We start from the raw sequence: 16,821 nt of genomic DNA on the forward strand, positions 1-16,821 counted from the left end.
CCTCTCCTTCTCTCCTCCTCTCCTCCTCTCCCTCTCATCTCTCTAGGAATTTGGTTCAACATTCTCATTGGTATCAGCAAGTTTTCTGTCATTACAAATGTAAGTCTCGTGTGCGTGTCTGCGTCTGCGTGTGTGTGTGTGTGTGTGTGTGTGTGTGTGTGTGTGTGTGTGTGTGTGTGTGTGTGTGTGTGACGGAGAGATTGTAAATGTCTATTTCTTATTAAAACCTTTGTGATTGTAATGTTTACTGATGTTTCCCTTGTTTATTGTCTGTTGCATTTGTTCCTCCATATATTTCTCATGCCAATAAATCATTTTAGAGAGAGAGAGAGACCTGGTATTCAGCTTGTCAGTCTGTTTGTTGCTCTCTTCTTCAGGCCTTTGTGATCTCGTTCACTTCTGACTTCATTCCTCGGACGGTGTACCAGTACATGTACAGTCAGACTGGCAGCATGCACGGATTCACAGAACACTCCCTGTCCTACTTTAACGTGTCCAACTTTGAGGCTGATTCCTCCCCCTCCTCTACACTATTTACTGGAGTCACCATATGCAGGTAACTATAACCTCTAATGCTGTTCTCTAACCCTGACCTCTAATGCTGTTCTCTAACCCTGACCTCTAATGCTGTTCTCTAACCCTGACCTCTAATGTTGTTCTCTAACCCTGACCTCTAATGCTGTTCTCTAACCCTGACCTCTGATGCTGTTCTCTAACCCTGACCTCTAATGCTGTTCCCTGACCTCTAATGCTGTCCTCTAACCCTGACCTCTAATGCTGTTCTCTAACCCTGACCTCTAATGCTGTTCTCTAACCCTGACCTCTAATGTCTCTGTCTCTCAGATATAAAGACTACAGGGATCCACCTTGGGGAGCTCATCCCTACTGCTTCTAACCTCTAACCCTGACCTTTGTCTCTCAGATATAAAGACTACAGGGATCCACCTTGGGGAGCTCAGCCCTACTCCTTCTCTAAACAGTACTGGTCTGTCCTGGCAGCTCGATTGGCCTTTGTCATCTTCTTTCAGGTACAGACCACTGCTAACCCCTGACCCTAACCCTTGACCCTAACCCCTGACCCTAACCCCTGACCTCAGTATCAATCCAGCCCTGTCTTCTGAGCCCAATCCCTGACTTCATCATCAATCCAAAGCCTGTAACCTGAAAGTGGTGATGATGTAGAACCTTTCTGTTAAATAACCTGTTGTATCATAATGTAAAACCTTTTGTAATGAATACTCGGGGAGAACAGGGTGTAGATTCACTACTCGGGGAGAACATGGTGTAGATTCACTACTCGGGGAGAACATGGTGTAGATTCACTACTCGGGGAGAACAGTGTGTAGATTCACTACTCGGGGAGAACATGGTGTAGATTCACTACTCGGGGAGAACAAGGTGTAGATTCACTACTCGGGGAGAACAGTGTATAGATTCACTACTCGGGGAGAACAAGGTGTAGATTCACTACTCGGGGAGAACATGGTGTAGATTCACTACTCGGGGAGAACAGTGTGTAGATTCACTACTCGGGGAGAACAGTGTGTAGATTCACTACTCGGGGAGAACATGGTGTAGATTCACTACTCGGGGAGAACAAGGTGTAGATTCACTACTCGGGGAGAACAGTGTGTAGATTCACTACTCGGGGAGAACAGTGTGTAGATTCACTACTCGGGGAGAACATGGTGTAGATTCACTACTCGGGGAGAACAAGGTGTAGATTCACTACTCGGGGAGAACAGTGTGTAGATTCACTACTCGGGGAGAACAGTGTGTAGATTCACTACTCGGGGAGAACAAGGTGTAGATTCACTACTCGGGGAGAACAGTGTGTAGATTCACTACTCGGGGAGAACAGTGTGTAGATTCACTACTCGGGGAGAACATGGTGTAGATTCACTACTCGGGGAGAACAGTGTGTAGATTCACTACTCGGGGAGAACATGGTGTAGATTCACTACTCGGGGAGAACAGTGTGTAGATTCACTACTCGGGGAGAACATGGTGTAGATTCACTACTCGGGGAGAACAGTGTGTAGATTCACTACTCGGGGAGAACATGGTGTAGATTCACTACTCGGGGAGAACAGTGTGTAGATTCACTACTCGGGGAGAACAAGGTGTAGATTCACTACTCGGGGAGAACAGTGTGTAGATTCACTACTCGGGGAGAACAGTGTGTAGATTCACTACTCGGGGAGAACATGGTGTAGATTCACTACTCGGGGAGAACAAGGTGTAGATTCACTACTCGGGGAGAACAGTGTGTAGATTCACTACTCGGGGAGAACAGTGTGTAGATTCACTACTCGGGGAGAACATGGTGTAGATTCACTACTCGGGGAGAACAGTGTGTAGATTCACTACTCGGGGAGAACATGGTGTAGATTCACTACTCGGGGAGAACAAGGTGTAGATTCACTACTCGGGGAGAACAGTGTGTAGATTCACTACTCGGGGAGAACAAGGTGTAGATTCACTACTCGGGGAGAACAGGGTGTAGATTCACTACTCGGGGAGAACAGGGTGTAGATTAACTACTCGGGGAGAACATGGTGTAGATTCACTATTCGGGGAGAACAGGGTGTAGATTCACTACTCGGGGAGAACAGGGTGTAGATTAACTACTCGGGGAGAACATGGTGTAGATTCACTATTCGGGGAGAACAGGGTGTAGATTCACTACTCGGGGAGAACAGGGTGTAGATTCACTACTCGGGGAGAACAGGGTGTAGATTCACTACTCGTGGAGAACAGGGTGTAGATTCACTACTCGGAGAGAACAGGGTGTAGATTCACTACTCGGAGAGAACAGGGTGTAGATTCACTACTCGGGGAGAACAGGGTGTAGATTCACTACTCGGGGAGAACAGGGTGTAGATTCACTACTCGGGGAGAACAGGGATTAGATTCACTACTCGGGGAGAACAGGGTGTAGATTCACTACTCACGGAGAACAGGGTGTAGATTCACTACTCGGGGAGAACAAGGTGTAGATTCATTACTCGCGGAGAACAGGGTGTAGATTCATTACTCGGGGAGAACAGGGTGTAGATTCATTACTCGGGGAGAACAGGGTGTAGATTCATTACTCGGGGAGAACAAGGTGTAGATTCATTACTCGGGGAGAACAAGGTGTAGATTCATTACTCGGGGAGAACAGGGTGTAGATTCACTACTCGGGGAGAACAGGGTGTAGATTCACTACTCGGGGAGAACAGGGTGTAGATTCACTACTCGGGGAGAACAGGGTGTAGATTCACTACTCGGGGAGAACAGGGTGTAGATTCACTACTCGGGGAGAACAGGGTGTAGATTCACTACTCGGAGAGAACAGGGTGTAGATTCACTACTCGGAGAGAACAGGCTGTAGATTCACTACTCGGGGAGAACAGGGTGTAGATTCACTACTCGGGGAGAACAGGGTGTAGATTCACTACTCGGGGAGAACAGGGTGTAGATTCACTACTCGGGGAGAACAGGGATTAGATTCACTACTCGGGGAGAACAGGGTGTAGATTCACTACTCACGGAGAACAGGGTGTAGATTCACTACTCGGGGAGAACAAGGTGTAGATTCATTACTCGGGGAGAACAGGGTGTAGATTCATTACTCGGGGAGAACAGGGTGTAGATTCATTACTCGGGGAGAACAGGGTGTAGATTCATTACACGGGGAGAACAAGGTGTAGATTCATTACTCGGGGAGAACAAGGTGTAGATTCATTACTCGGGGAGAACAGGGTGTAGATTCACTACTCGGGGAGAACAGGGTGTAGATTCATTACTCGGGAGAACAGGGTGTAGATTCATTACTCGGGGAGAACAGGGTGTAGATTCATTACTCGGGGAGAACAGGGTGTAGATTCATTACTCGGGGAGAACAGGGTGTAGATTCACTACTCGGGGAGAACAGGGTGTAGATTCTCTACCCGGGGAGAACAGGGTGTAGATTCATTACTCGGGGAGAACAAGGTGTAGATTCATTACTCGGGGAGAACAGGGTGTAGATTCACTACTCGGGGAGAACAGGGTGTAGATTCACTACTCGGGGAGAACAGGGTGTAGATTCACTACTCGGGGAGAACAGGGTGTAGATTCACTACTCGGGGAGAACAGGGTGTAGATTCACTACTCGGGGAGAACAGGGTGTAGATTCACTACTTTGAGAGAACAGGGTGTAGATTCACTACTCGGAGAGAACAGGCTGTAGATTCACTACTCGGGGAGAACAGGGTGTAGATTCACTACTCGGGGAGAACAGGGTGTAGATTCACTACTCGGGGAGAACAGGGTGTAGATTCACTACTCGGGGAGAACAGGGATTAGATTCACTACTCGGGGAGAACAGGGTGTAGATTCACTACTCACGGAGAACAGGGTGTAGATTCACTACTCGGGGAGAACAAGGTGTAGATTCATTACTCGGGGAGAACAGGGTGTAGATTCATTACTCGGGGAGAACAGGGTGTAGATTCATTACTCGGGGAGAACAGGGTGTAGATTCATTACTCGGGGAGAACAAGGTGTAGATTCATTACTCGGGGAGAACAAGGTGTAGATTCATTACTCGGGGAGAACAGGGTGTAGATTCACTACTCGGGGAGAACAGGGTGTAGATTCATTACTCGGGAGAACAGGGTGTAGATTCATTACTCGGGGAGAACAGGGTGTAGATTCATTACTCGGGGAGAACAGGGTGTAGATTCATTACTCGGGGAGAACAGGGTGTAGATTCACTACTCGGGGAGAACAGGGTGTAGATTCTCTACCCGGGGAGAACAGGGTGTAGATTCACTACTCGAGGAGAACAGGGTGTAGATTCACTACTGACCACTACAGGCAATGGTCAACCACAGGCAGGCAATGGTCAACCACAGGCAGGCAATGGTCAAACACAGGCAGGCAATGGTCAAACAAACAATGCCTCACAACCATACAAACAGAAAGAATTGAACTAAATAAGGAGCTGATGAGACCAGGTGAGAAACAAACACAGGTGAAATCAATGAACAAAAATGAAAGACAGGGCTACCTTCAAGAACACATAGAAACAGGGCTACGTTCCAGAACACAAAGAAACAGGGCTGCGTTCCAGAACACAAAGAAACAGGGCTACGTTCCAGAACACAAAGAAACAGGGCTACGTTCCAGAACACAAAGAAACAGGGCTACGTTCCAGAACACAAAGAAACAGGACTACGTTCCAGAACACAAAGAAACAGTGCTACGTTCCAGAACACAAAGAAACAGGGCTACGTTCCAGAACACAAAGAAACAGGGCTACGTTCCAGAACACAAAGAACCAGGGCTACGTTCCAGAACACAAAGAAACAGGGCTACGTTCCAGAACACAAAGAACCAGGGCTACGTTCCAGAACACAAAGAAACCGGGCTACGTTCCAGAACACAAAGAAACAGGGCTACGTTCCAGAACACAAAGAAACAGGACTAAGTTCCAGAACACAAAGAAACAGGGCTACGTTCCAGAACACAAAGAAACAGTGCTACGTTCCAGAACACAAAGAAACAGGGCTACGTTCCAGAACACAAAGAAACAGGGCTACGTTCCAGAACACAAAGAACCAGGGCTACGTTCCAGAACACAAAGAAACAGTGCTACGTTCCAGAACACAAAGAAACAGGGCTAAGTTCCAGAACACAAAGAAACAGGGCTACGTTCCAGAACACAAAGAAACAGGGCTACGTTCCAGAACACAAAGAAACAGGGCTACGTTCCAGAACACAAAGAACCAGGGCTACGTTCCAGAACACAAAGAAACAGGGTTTCGTTCCAGAACACAAAGAAACAAGGCTACGTTCCAGAACACAAAGAAACAGGACTACGTTCCAGAACACAAAGAAACAGGGCTACGTTCCAGAACACAAAGAAACAGGGCTACGTTCCAGAACACAAAGAAACAGGGCTACGTTCCAGAACACAAAGAAACAGGGCTACGTTCCAGAACACAAAGAAACAGGGCTACGTTCCAGAACACAAAGAAACAGGGCTAAGTTCCAGAACACAAAGAAACAGGGCTACGTTCCAGAACACAAAGAAACAGGGCTACGTTCCAGAACACAAAGAAACAGGGCTACGTTCCAGAACACAAAGAAACAGGGCTACGTTCCAGAACACAAAGAAACAGGGCTGCGTTCCAGAACACAAAGAAACAGGGCTACGTTCCAGAACACAAAGAAACAGGGCTACGTTCCAGAACACAAAGAAACAGGGCTACGTTCCAGAACACAAAGAAACAGTGCTACGTTCCAGAACACAAAGAAACAGGGCTACGTTCCAGAACACAAAGAAACAACCTTTCTGTTGTATCTACCTTTCTGTTGTATCTAATGTAGAACCTTTTTGATGGATCTAATGTAGAACCTTTCTGTTGGATCTAATGTAGAACCTTTCTGTTGTATTTCATGTAGAACCTTTCTGTTGTATTTCATGTAGAACCTTTCTGCTGTATTTCATGTAGAACCTTTCTGTTGTATTTCATGTAGAACCTTTCTGTTGTATTTCATGTAGAACCTTTCTGTTGTATTTTATGAAGAACCTATGGTAATGGATCTAATGTAGACCCTTTCTGTTGTAGAACCTGGCGATGTTCCTGAGCATGCTGGTGGCCTGGTTGATCCCTGATGTTCCTCGTTCTCTTAGAGAACAGGTCAGGAAAGAGAACATGTTGCTGATGGAGTTCCTTGTTCAGGATGAACAGGAGGCCCTACGCTCCAGACTTCCACACCGCTCCCCCACACGACAACCTGCACAAACACATAACATACACTCACACATTGACATAGTGGTGGAGGGGTCAGTGGGAGAAGAGGGGGCGGAGGAGGAGAATATGGACAGATCAGGACAAACCCTGGAGAGCCCAGATAGCACTGACCCAGCAGAAGGAGGAGAAGAAGGAGGGGGAAAAGATGGGAGAGGAGAAGAGGGGAAAGAAGAAGGGTCAGAAGAGCAGAGCGAAGGAGTGGGAGAAGGAGGAGAAGACGGGAGAGAAGGAGCAGAAGGAGACAGAGAAGGAGAAGGGCCAGACCAGGAGGAAGTCTCCGTTGTGGATCTGGACTCTGTTATGGACCAGCTGTATCTGTCAGGTAATAACACTAAACCCTGACCCTTAACCCCTAGTTACCTGCTGAATCTGTCAGGAAATAACACTAACCCCTGACCCTTAATCCCTAGTTACCTGCTGAATCTGTCAAGTAATAACACTAACCCCCGACCCCTAATCCCTAGTTACCTGCTGTGTCTGTCAGGTAATAACACTAACCCCTGACCCCTAATCCCTAGTTACCTGCTGAATCTGTCAAGTAATAACACTAACCCCTGACCCCTAATCCCTAGTTACCTGCTGTGTCTGTCAGGAAATAACACTAACCCCTGACCCCTAATCCATAGTTACCTGCTGAATCTGTCAGGAAATACCACTAACCCCTGACCCCTAATCCCTAGTTACCTGCTGTGTCTGTCAGGTAATACCACTAACCCTTAACCCCTAGTTACCTGTTGTGTCTGTCAGGTAATACCACTAACCCTTAACCCCTAGTTACCTGCTGTGTCTGTCAGGTAATACCACTAACCCCTGACCCCTAATCCCTAGTTACCTGCTGAATCTGTCAGGAAATAACACTAACCCCTAATCCCTAGTTACCTGCTGAATCTGTCAGGAAATAACACTAACCCCTGACCCCTAATCCCTAGTTACCTGCTGAATCTGTCAAGTAATAACACTAACCCCCGACCCCTAATCCCTAGTTACCTGCTGTGTCTGTCAGGTAATACCACTAACCCTTAACCCCTAGTTACCTGTTGTGTCTGTCAGGTAATACCACTAACCCTTAACCCCTAGTTACCTGCTGTGTCTGTCAGGTAATACCACTAACCCCTGACCCCTAATCCCTAGTTACCTGCTGAATCTGTCAGGAAATAACACTAACCCCTAATCCCTAGTTACCTGCTGAATCTGTCAGGAAATAACACTAACCCCTGACCCCTAATCCCTAGTTACCTGCTGAATCTGTCAAGTAATAACACTAACCCCCGACCCCTAATCCCTAGTTACCTGCTGTGTCTGTCAGGTAATACCACTAACCCCTGACCCCTAATCCCTAGTTACCTGCTGAATCTGTCAGGAAATAACACTAACCCCTGACCCCTAATCCCTAGTTACCTGCTGAATCTGTCAGGAAATAACACTAACCCCTGACCCCTAATCCCTAGTTACCTGCTGAATCTGTCAAGTAATAACACTAACCCCCGACCCCTAATCCCTAGTTACCTGCTGTGTCTGTCAGGTAATACCACTAACCCCTGACCCCTAATCCCTAGTTACCTGCTGAATCTGTCAGGAAATAACACTAACCCCTGACCCCTAATCCCTAGTTACCTGCTGTGTCTGTCAGGAAATAACACTAACCCCTGACCCCTAATCCCTAGTTACCTGCTGAATCTGTCAGGAAATAACACTAACCCCTGACCCCTAATCCCTAGTTACCTGCTGAATCTGTCAGGAAATAACACTAACCCCTGACCCCTAATCCCTAGTTACCTGCTGAATCTGTCAGGTAATAACACTAACCCCTAATCCATAGTTACCTGCTGAATCTGTCAGGTAATAACACTAAACCCTGACCCCTAATCCCTAGTTACCTGCTGAATCTGTCAGGTAATAACACTAACCCCTGACCCCTAATCCCTAGTTACCTGCTGAATCTGTCAAGTAATAACACTAACCCCCGACCCCTAATCCCTAGTTACCTGCTGTGTCTGTCAGGTAATACCACTAACCCCTGACCCCTAATCCCTAGTTATCTGCTGAATCTGTCAGGAAATAACACTAACCCCTGACCCCTAATCCCTAGTTACCTGCTGTGTCTGTCAGGTAATACCACTAACCCCTGACCCCTAATCCCTAGTTATCTGCTGAATCTGTCAGGAAATAACACTAACCCCTGACCCCTAATCCCTAGTTACCTGCTGAATCTGTCAGGAAATAACACTAACCCCTGACCCCTAATCCCTAGTTACCTGCTGAATCTGTCAGGTAATAACACTAACCCCTAATCCATAGTTACCTGCTGAATCTGTCAAGTAATAACACTAACCCCCGACCCCTAATCCCTAGTTACCTGCTGTGTCTGTCAGGTAATACCACTAACCCCTGACCCCTAATCCCTAGTTACCTGCTGAATCTGTCAGGAAATAACACTAACCCCTGACCCCTAATCCCTAGTTACCTGCTGTGTCTGTCAGGAAATAACACTAACCCCTGACCCCTAATCCCTAGTTACCTGCTGAATCTGTCAGGAAATAACACTAACCCCTGACCCCTAATCCCTAGTTACCTGCTGAATCTGTCAGGAAATAACACTAACCCCTGACCCCTAATCCCTAGTTACCTGCTGAATCTGTCAGGTAATAACACTAACCCCTAATCCATAGTTACCTGCTGAATCTGTCAGGTAATAACACTAAACCCTGACCCCTAATCCCTAGTTACCTGCTGAATCTGTCAGGTAATAACACTAACCCCTGACCCCTAATCCCTAGTTACCTGCTGAATCTGTCAAGTAATAACACTAACCCCCGACCCCTAATCCCTAGTTACCTGCTGTGTCTGTCAGGTAATACCACTAACCCCTGACCCCTAATCCCTAGTTATCTGCTGAATCTGTCAGGAAATAACACTAACCCCTGACCCCTAATCCCTAGTTACCTGCTGTGTCTGTCAGGTAATACCACTAACCCCTGACCCCTAATCCCTAGTTATCTGCTGAATCTGTCAGGAAATAACACTAACCCCTGACCCCTAATCCCTAGTTACCTGCTGAATCTGTCAGGAAATAACACTAACCCCTGACCCCTAATCCCTAGTTACCTGCTGAATCTGTCAGGTAATAACACTAACCCCTAATCCATAGTTACCTGCTGAATCTGTCAGGTAATAACACTAACCCCTGACCCCTAATCCCTAGTTACCTGCTGAATCTGTCAAGTAATAACACTAACCCCCGACCCCTAATCCCTAGTTACCTGCTGTGTCTGTCAGGTAATACCACTAACCCTTAACCCCTAGTTACCTGTTGTGTCTGTCAGGTAATACCACTAACCCTTAACCCCTAGTTACCTGCTGTGTCTGTCAGGTAATACCACTAACCCCTGACCCCTAATCCCTAGTTACCTGCTGAATCTGTCAGGAAATAACACTAACCCCTAATCCCTAGTTACCTGCTGAATCTGTCAGGAAATAACACTAACCCCTGACCCCTAATCCCTAGTTACCTGCTGAATCTGTCAAGTAATAACACTAACCCCCGACCCCTAATCCCTAGTTACCTGCTGTGTCTGTCAGGTAATACCACTAACCCCTGACCCCTAATCCCTAGTTACCTGCTGAATCTGTCAGGAAATAACACTAACCCCTGACCCCTAATCCCTAGTTACCTGCTGAATCTGTCAGGAAATAACACTAACCCCTGACCCCTAATCCCTAGTTACCTGCTGAATCTGTCAAGTAATAACACTAACCCCCGACCCCTAATCCCTAGTTACCTGCTGTGTCTGTCAGGTAATACCACTAACCCCTGACCCCTAATCCCTAGTTACCTGCTGAATCTGTCAGGAAATAACACTAACCCCTGACCCCTAATCCCTAGTTACCTGCTGTGTCTGTCAGGAAATAACACTAACCCCTGACCCCTAATCCCTAGTTACCTGCTGAATCTGTCAGGAAATAACACTAACCCCTGACCCCTAATCCCTAGTTACCTGCTGAATCTGTCAGGAAATAACACTAACCCCTGACCCCTAATCCCTAGTTACCTGCTGAATCTGTCAGGTAATAACACTAACCCCTAATCCATAGTTACCTGCTGAATCTGTCAGGTAATAACACTAAACCCTGACCCCTAATCCCTAGTTACCTGCTGAATCTGTCAGGTAATAACACTAACCCCTGACCCCTAATCCCTAGTTACCTGCTGAATCTGTCAAGTAATAACACTAACCCCCGACCCCTAATCCCTAGTTACCTGCTGTGTCTGTCAGGTAATACCACTAACCCCTGACCCCTAATCCCTAGTTATCTGCTGAATCTGTCAGGAAATAACACTAACCCCTGACCCCTAATCCCTAGTTACCTGCTGTGTCTGTCAGGTAATACCACTAACCCCTGACCCCTAATCCCTAGTTATCTGCTGAATCTGTCAGGAAATAACACTAACCCCTGACCCCTAATCCCTAGTTACCTGCTGAATCTGTCAGGAAATAACACTAACCCCTGACCCCTAATCCCTAGTTACCTGCTGAATCTGTCAGGTAATAACACTAACCCCTAATCCATAGTTACCTGCTGAATCTGTCAAGTAATAACACTAACCCCCGACCCCTAATCCCTAGTTACCTGCTGTGTCTGTCAGGTAATACCACTAACCCCTGACCCCTAATCCCTAGTTACCTGCTGAATCTGTCAGGAAATAACACTAACCCCTGACCCCTAATCCCTAGTTACCTGCTGTGTCTGTCAGGAAATAACACTAACCCCTGACCCCTAATCCCTAGTTACCTGCTGAATCTGTCAGGAAATAACACTAACCCCTGACCCCTAATCCCTAGTTACCTGCTGAATCTGTCAGGAAATAACACTAACCCCTGACCCCTAATCCCTAGTTACCTGCTGAATCTGTCAGGTAATAACACTAACCCCTAATCCATAGTTACCTGCTGAATCTGTCAGGTAATAACACTAAACCCTGACCCCTAATCCCTAGTTACCTGCTGAATCTGTCAGGTAATAACACTAACCCCTGACCCCTAATCCCTAGTTACCTGCTGAATCTGTCAAGTAATAACACTAACCCCCGACCCCTAATCCCTAGTTACCTGCTGTGTCTGTCAGGTAATACCACTAACCCCTGACCCCTAATCCCTAGTTATCTGCTGAATCTGTCAGGAAATAACACTAACCCCTGACCCCTAATCCCTAGTTACCTGCTGTGTCTGTCAGGTAATACCACTAACCCCTGACCCCTAATCCCTAGTTATCTGCTGAATCTGTCAGGAAATAACACTAACCCCTGACCCCTAATCCCTAGTTACCTGCTGAATCTGTCAGGAAATAACACTAACCCCTGACCCCTAATCCCTAGTTACCTGCTGAATCTGTCAGGTAATAACACTAACCCCTAATCCATAGTTACCTGCTGAATCTGTCAGGTAATAACACTAAACCCTGACCCCTAATCCCTAGTTACCTGCTGAATCTGTTAGGTACCTATGACGAGCATGTTTTCTAGTTTCATCTTCTTAAAACACTCATTGGTTTCAAATCTATACTCTTAGGAAAAAAGGGTTCCAAAAGGGTTCTACTCCTGTCTCCATAGGATAATCCTTTTTGGTTCCATTCAGAGCCCTTTTTGGTTCCAGGTAGAATCCCTTTGGGTTCCATGTAGAACCCTCTGTAGAAAAGGTTCAACATGGAATTAAAAGGGGTTCTATCTGGAATCAAAAATGGTTCTTCAAAGGGTTCTCCTATGGGGAAAGCCAAAGAACCCTTTTAGGTTATTGATAGGAAAAAAGGTGCTAAGAGTCTATCCTTTACTTTTCTCTTCACTTGTATTAATATGTCTATGTTGTTGTACAGTGTAACTTAAATACAGTTGGATTTGATTTGCTGCAGACCCAGAGCCGTCCCAGAGCCTAGCTGACATGGAGCTGCCTGTCTCTGGAGCTGCCCCACTGGAGCAGGAGGACGAGCCACCAGGCCCAGACAGCCCTCCAGCTGCCCCAGTAGGGGACACAGCCTCCCCCGAGACGCCCCTGGCCAAGACCCACCCAGCAGGCCTGAAGGCTGCAGACAGCAGGCTGTTCTCCAGAGGCCCTCCCCTCATAGATTCAGCATACTCCAGGACCAAGGGCCGCTGCTCCACCCTGCCTCCCAAACAGAGAGGGCCTGAGCCAGGGCACAGCCGGCCCCGACCCAGCCACTCAACCAGTCTCACGAAGTTCCACCTTCCACCTCTACCTCCTCTGGCCCCCTCACCTTCCCCTACAAACACCCCTCAGTCACCCCCTCCCAAGCCCCTGTCTCACAGTGAACTGTTCATGCTGAAGGGGCCTCCCAGAAGAGAACCAGGAGGCTCCAGTGCTAAGGGGCGCTGCTCCACTCTGCCTGCCCGCCAGCGAGGTCCGGAGGCTGGGGAGAGCTCGTCCAGACCGAGCCATTCTTCCAGCTTCACCCGGCAGGAAGACCGTATCCCTCCATCCCCCAGTGAACTAAAACAAGACACCCCGGTGTGAGGAGAGGGGAAATAGAGGGGGAGGATTAGAGAGGGACAGCTGAGTCTCATCATCAGAGAAATTGATCCGTCCATCTCTCCGTCTTCATCCACCCATCTCATATGACAGCTCAGATGCAACACTGACTTGGTTGTAGAAACCAAATGAACCTGTTCTTCTTCTAACGCATCAGTTAATAGCTCAGGTCGATTCACTGGGTTTATAAAGGAGAATGAAGCGGAATAAACCAGGATAAAAGAGAGTAGAGGAGAATAAAGCATAATAAAATGTATTAAAGGATAATAAAGAAAAATAAAAGAGACTAAAATAGAATGAAGGAGAATAAACAAGAATAATGGGGAATAAAGTATAATAAACCAAAATAAATTAGAATAAAGGAGAATAAACCAGGATAAATGAGAATTAAGGAGATTATAAACTGGGTGGTTCGAGCCCTGAATGCTGATTGGCTGACAGCCATGGTATATCAGACCGTATACTACGGGTATGACAAAACATATATTTTTACAGCTCTAATTACGTTGGTAACCAGTTTATAATAGCAATAAGGCAACTCAGGGGTTTGTGGTATGTGGCCAATATACCATGGCTAAGGGCTATATTCAGGCACTCCTCGTTGCGTCTTGCAAAAGAACAGCCCTTAGCTGTGGTATATTGGCCATATATATAGGAGAACAAACCAGGATAAAGGAGAATAAACCAGAACAAAGAAGAATAGAGGAGTATAAACCCGGATAAAGGGGGAATAAAGGAGAACAAACCAGGATAAAGGAGACTAAAGGAGAACAAACCAGGATAAAGGAGAATAAAGGAGAACAAAGGAGAACAAACCAGGATAAAGGAGACTAAAGGAGAACAAACCAGGATAAAGGAGAATAAACCAGAACAAAGAAGAATAGAGGAGTATAAACCAGGATAAAGGAGAATAAAGTACATTAAAGGAGATTAAACCAGGATAAATGAGAATAAAGTACATTCAAGTATAATAAAGGAGATTAAAGGATAATAAAAGAGAAAAACCCAGGACAATGGACAAATGAGAATAAAGGATGCAAAAATCCAGGATAAATGAGAATAAACCAGAACAAATGACAATAAACAAGGATAAATGTGTAAGAGGTTCGTAACGGGCTGCAGGGAAGTCAGGCGCAGGAGAGCAGAACTGGGTAATAACCGGAGCAGTTTAATGAGGAAAAACCGACTAAATAACCTGTCGCAAACCAGTCTATAATGCACACACATTTTACAACAAACAATTCCACACACATACATAGGGGGAACAGAGGGTATTATACACGTCACGTAATGAGGGAATGTAAACCAGGTGTGTGGGAAAACAAGACAAAACAAATGGAAAATGAAAGGTGGATCGGCGATGGCTAGAAGACCAGTGACGTCGACCGCCGAACGCCACCCGAACAAGGAGAGGAACCGAATTCGGCGGAAGTCGTGACAAAATGAGAATAAAGGAGAATAAACCAGGATAAAGGAAAATAAATTAGGATAAATGAGAATAAAGGAGAATAAAGGAGAACAGGTTTTGGTGATTCTGAGACAACAGTTCGTTATCGATAAAATGTCACAATATAATTTGATTTTGCTGCTGGGGGGCAAGGTGATCCGCAGCTCTGCTAAAACCATTGACAACAATATGCTGTTTTCAAGGGATTGTTAAATAAATGTTAACTATTATTCCCCATTTAGCTCCATCAGAGTTTTACAGCAATCGGTAAACATCAATTGATCATGTTTTTTCAGCTATGTGAAGGTAGCCAGATTCATTTGGTATGTAGCTAGCTAGCTAAAGCAGACAACGTGTCATTTAGCCTGCTTCATCAGAGATTAGGGTTTTGGAAAGAGTTTTACATTGTCAGTCGGACTACTGTCATCACCACTATAGATGTCAAGCAAATTAAACAATATTTGGATTTAGCCAACTAGTTTATCCCCTGAAAGTTGGCTTGTTAACTAGCCATATTGCTGTGATCTGTTATTAGCTTGTTAACTAGCCATATTTCTGTGATCTGTTGTTAGCTAGCTAGCCAATTTGATGTGGTCCATCAATATCATGTCTGTCAGCAGCAATTGGGATTAAACACTCTTAAAAACAATGTTGAAAAGGGGATAATGTTAGCTAAGTTTGCTAAGTAGGCCTACGTTGGTTGGAGAAAAAAGTACACTAGGTCTACCGGTAGCTAGAAAAGTAAACATTATCAGCTAACAGTAATGTTACATTGGCATATGGGCCCTTCTGCTGCTTGACAGCCAGACCCCACAAAGGATGGGAAATGAACCTTAACCACTCATACTTGTCAGGTATAGTTACAGTGCCTTGCGAAAGTATTCGGCCCCCTTGAACTTTGCGACCTTTTGCCACATTTCAGGCTTCAAACATAAAGATATAAAACTGTATTTTTTTGTGAAGAATGAACAACAAGTGGGACACAATCATGAAGTGGAACGACATTTATTGGATATTTCAAACTTTTTTAACAAATCAAAAACTGAAAAATTGGGCGTGCAAAATTATTCAGCCCCTTTACTTTCAGTGCAGCAAACTCTCTCCGGAAGTTCAGTGAGGATCTCTGAATGATCCAATGTTGACCTAAATGACTAATGATGATAAATACAATCCACCTGTGTGTAATCAAGTCTCCGTATAAATGCACCTGCACTGTGATAGTCTCAGAGGTCCGTTAAAAGCGCAGAGAGCATCATGAAGAACAAGGAACACACCAGGCAGGTCCGAGATACTGTTGTGAAGAAGTTTAAAGCCGGATTTGGATACAAAAAGATTTCCCAAGCTTTAAACATCCCAAGGAGCACTGTGCAAGCGATAATATTGAAATGGAAGGAGTATCAGACCACTGCAAATCTACCAAGACCTGGCCGTCCCTCTAAACTTTCAGCTCATACAAGGAGAAGACTGATCAGAGATGCAGCCAAGAGGCCCATGATCACTCTGGATGAACTGCAGAGATCTACAGCTGAGGTGGGAGACTCTGTCCATAGGACAACAATCAGTCGTATATTGCACAAATCTGGCCTTTATGGAAGAGTGGCAAGAAGAAAGCCATTTCTTAAAGACATCCATAAAAAGTGTTGTTTAAAGTTTGCCACAAGCCACCTGGGAGACACACCAAACATGTGGAAGAAGGTGCTCTGGTCAGATTAAACCAAAATTGAACTTTTTGGCAACAATGCAAAACGTTATGTTTGGCGTAAAAGCAACACAGCTGAACACACCCTCCCCACTGTCAAACATGGTGGTGGCAGCATCATGGTTTGGGCCTGCTTTTCTTCAGCAGGGACAGGGAAGATGGTTAAAATTGATGGGAAGATGGATGGAGCCAAATACAGGACCATTCTGGAAGAAAACCTGATGGAGTCTGCAAAAGACCTGAGACTGGGACGGAGATTTGTCTTCCAACAAGACAATGATCCAAAACATAAAGTAAAATCTACAATGGAATGGTTCAAAAATAAACATATCCAGGTGTTAGAATGGC

At 45.8% G+C, this 16,821-nt stretch overlaps 1 protein-coding gene across 1 annotated transcript in view; it reads left to right on the plus strand.

The window, feature by feature from the left end:
* Window positions 1–13,871, plus strand: part of LOC139406268 (anoctamin-1-like) — a 297,670-nt gene extending 283,799 nt beyond the window's left edge. The window contains exons 23-27 of the mRNA XM_071148720.1: window positions 47–99; window positions 378–556; window positions 923–1,028; window positions 6,603–7,110; window positions 12,693–13,871. Of these exons, the coding sequence (XP_071004821.1) occupies window positions 47–99; window positions 378–556; window positions 923–1,028; window positions 6,603–7,110; window positions 12,693–13,312 (1,466 nt within the window). The 3' untranslated portion in view covers window positions 13,313–13,871. The remainder of the gene's footprint in view (window positions 1–46; window positions 100–377; window positions 557–922; window positions 1,029–6,602; window positions 7,111–12,692) is intronic.
* Window positions 13,872–16,821: the final 2,950 nt, after the last annotated feature.

Source organism: Oncorhynchus clarkii, chromosome 4 (genome assembly GCF_045791955.1).
Source record: "Oncorhynchus clarkii lewisi isolate Uvic-CL-2024 chromosome 4, UVic_Ocla_1.0, whole genome shotgun sequence".
NCBI lineage: Eukaryota > Metazoa > Chordata > Actinopteri > Salmoniformes > Salmonidae > Oncorhynchus > Oncorhynchus clarkii.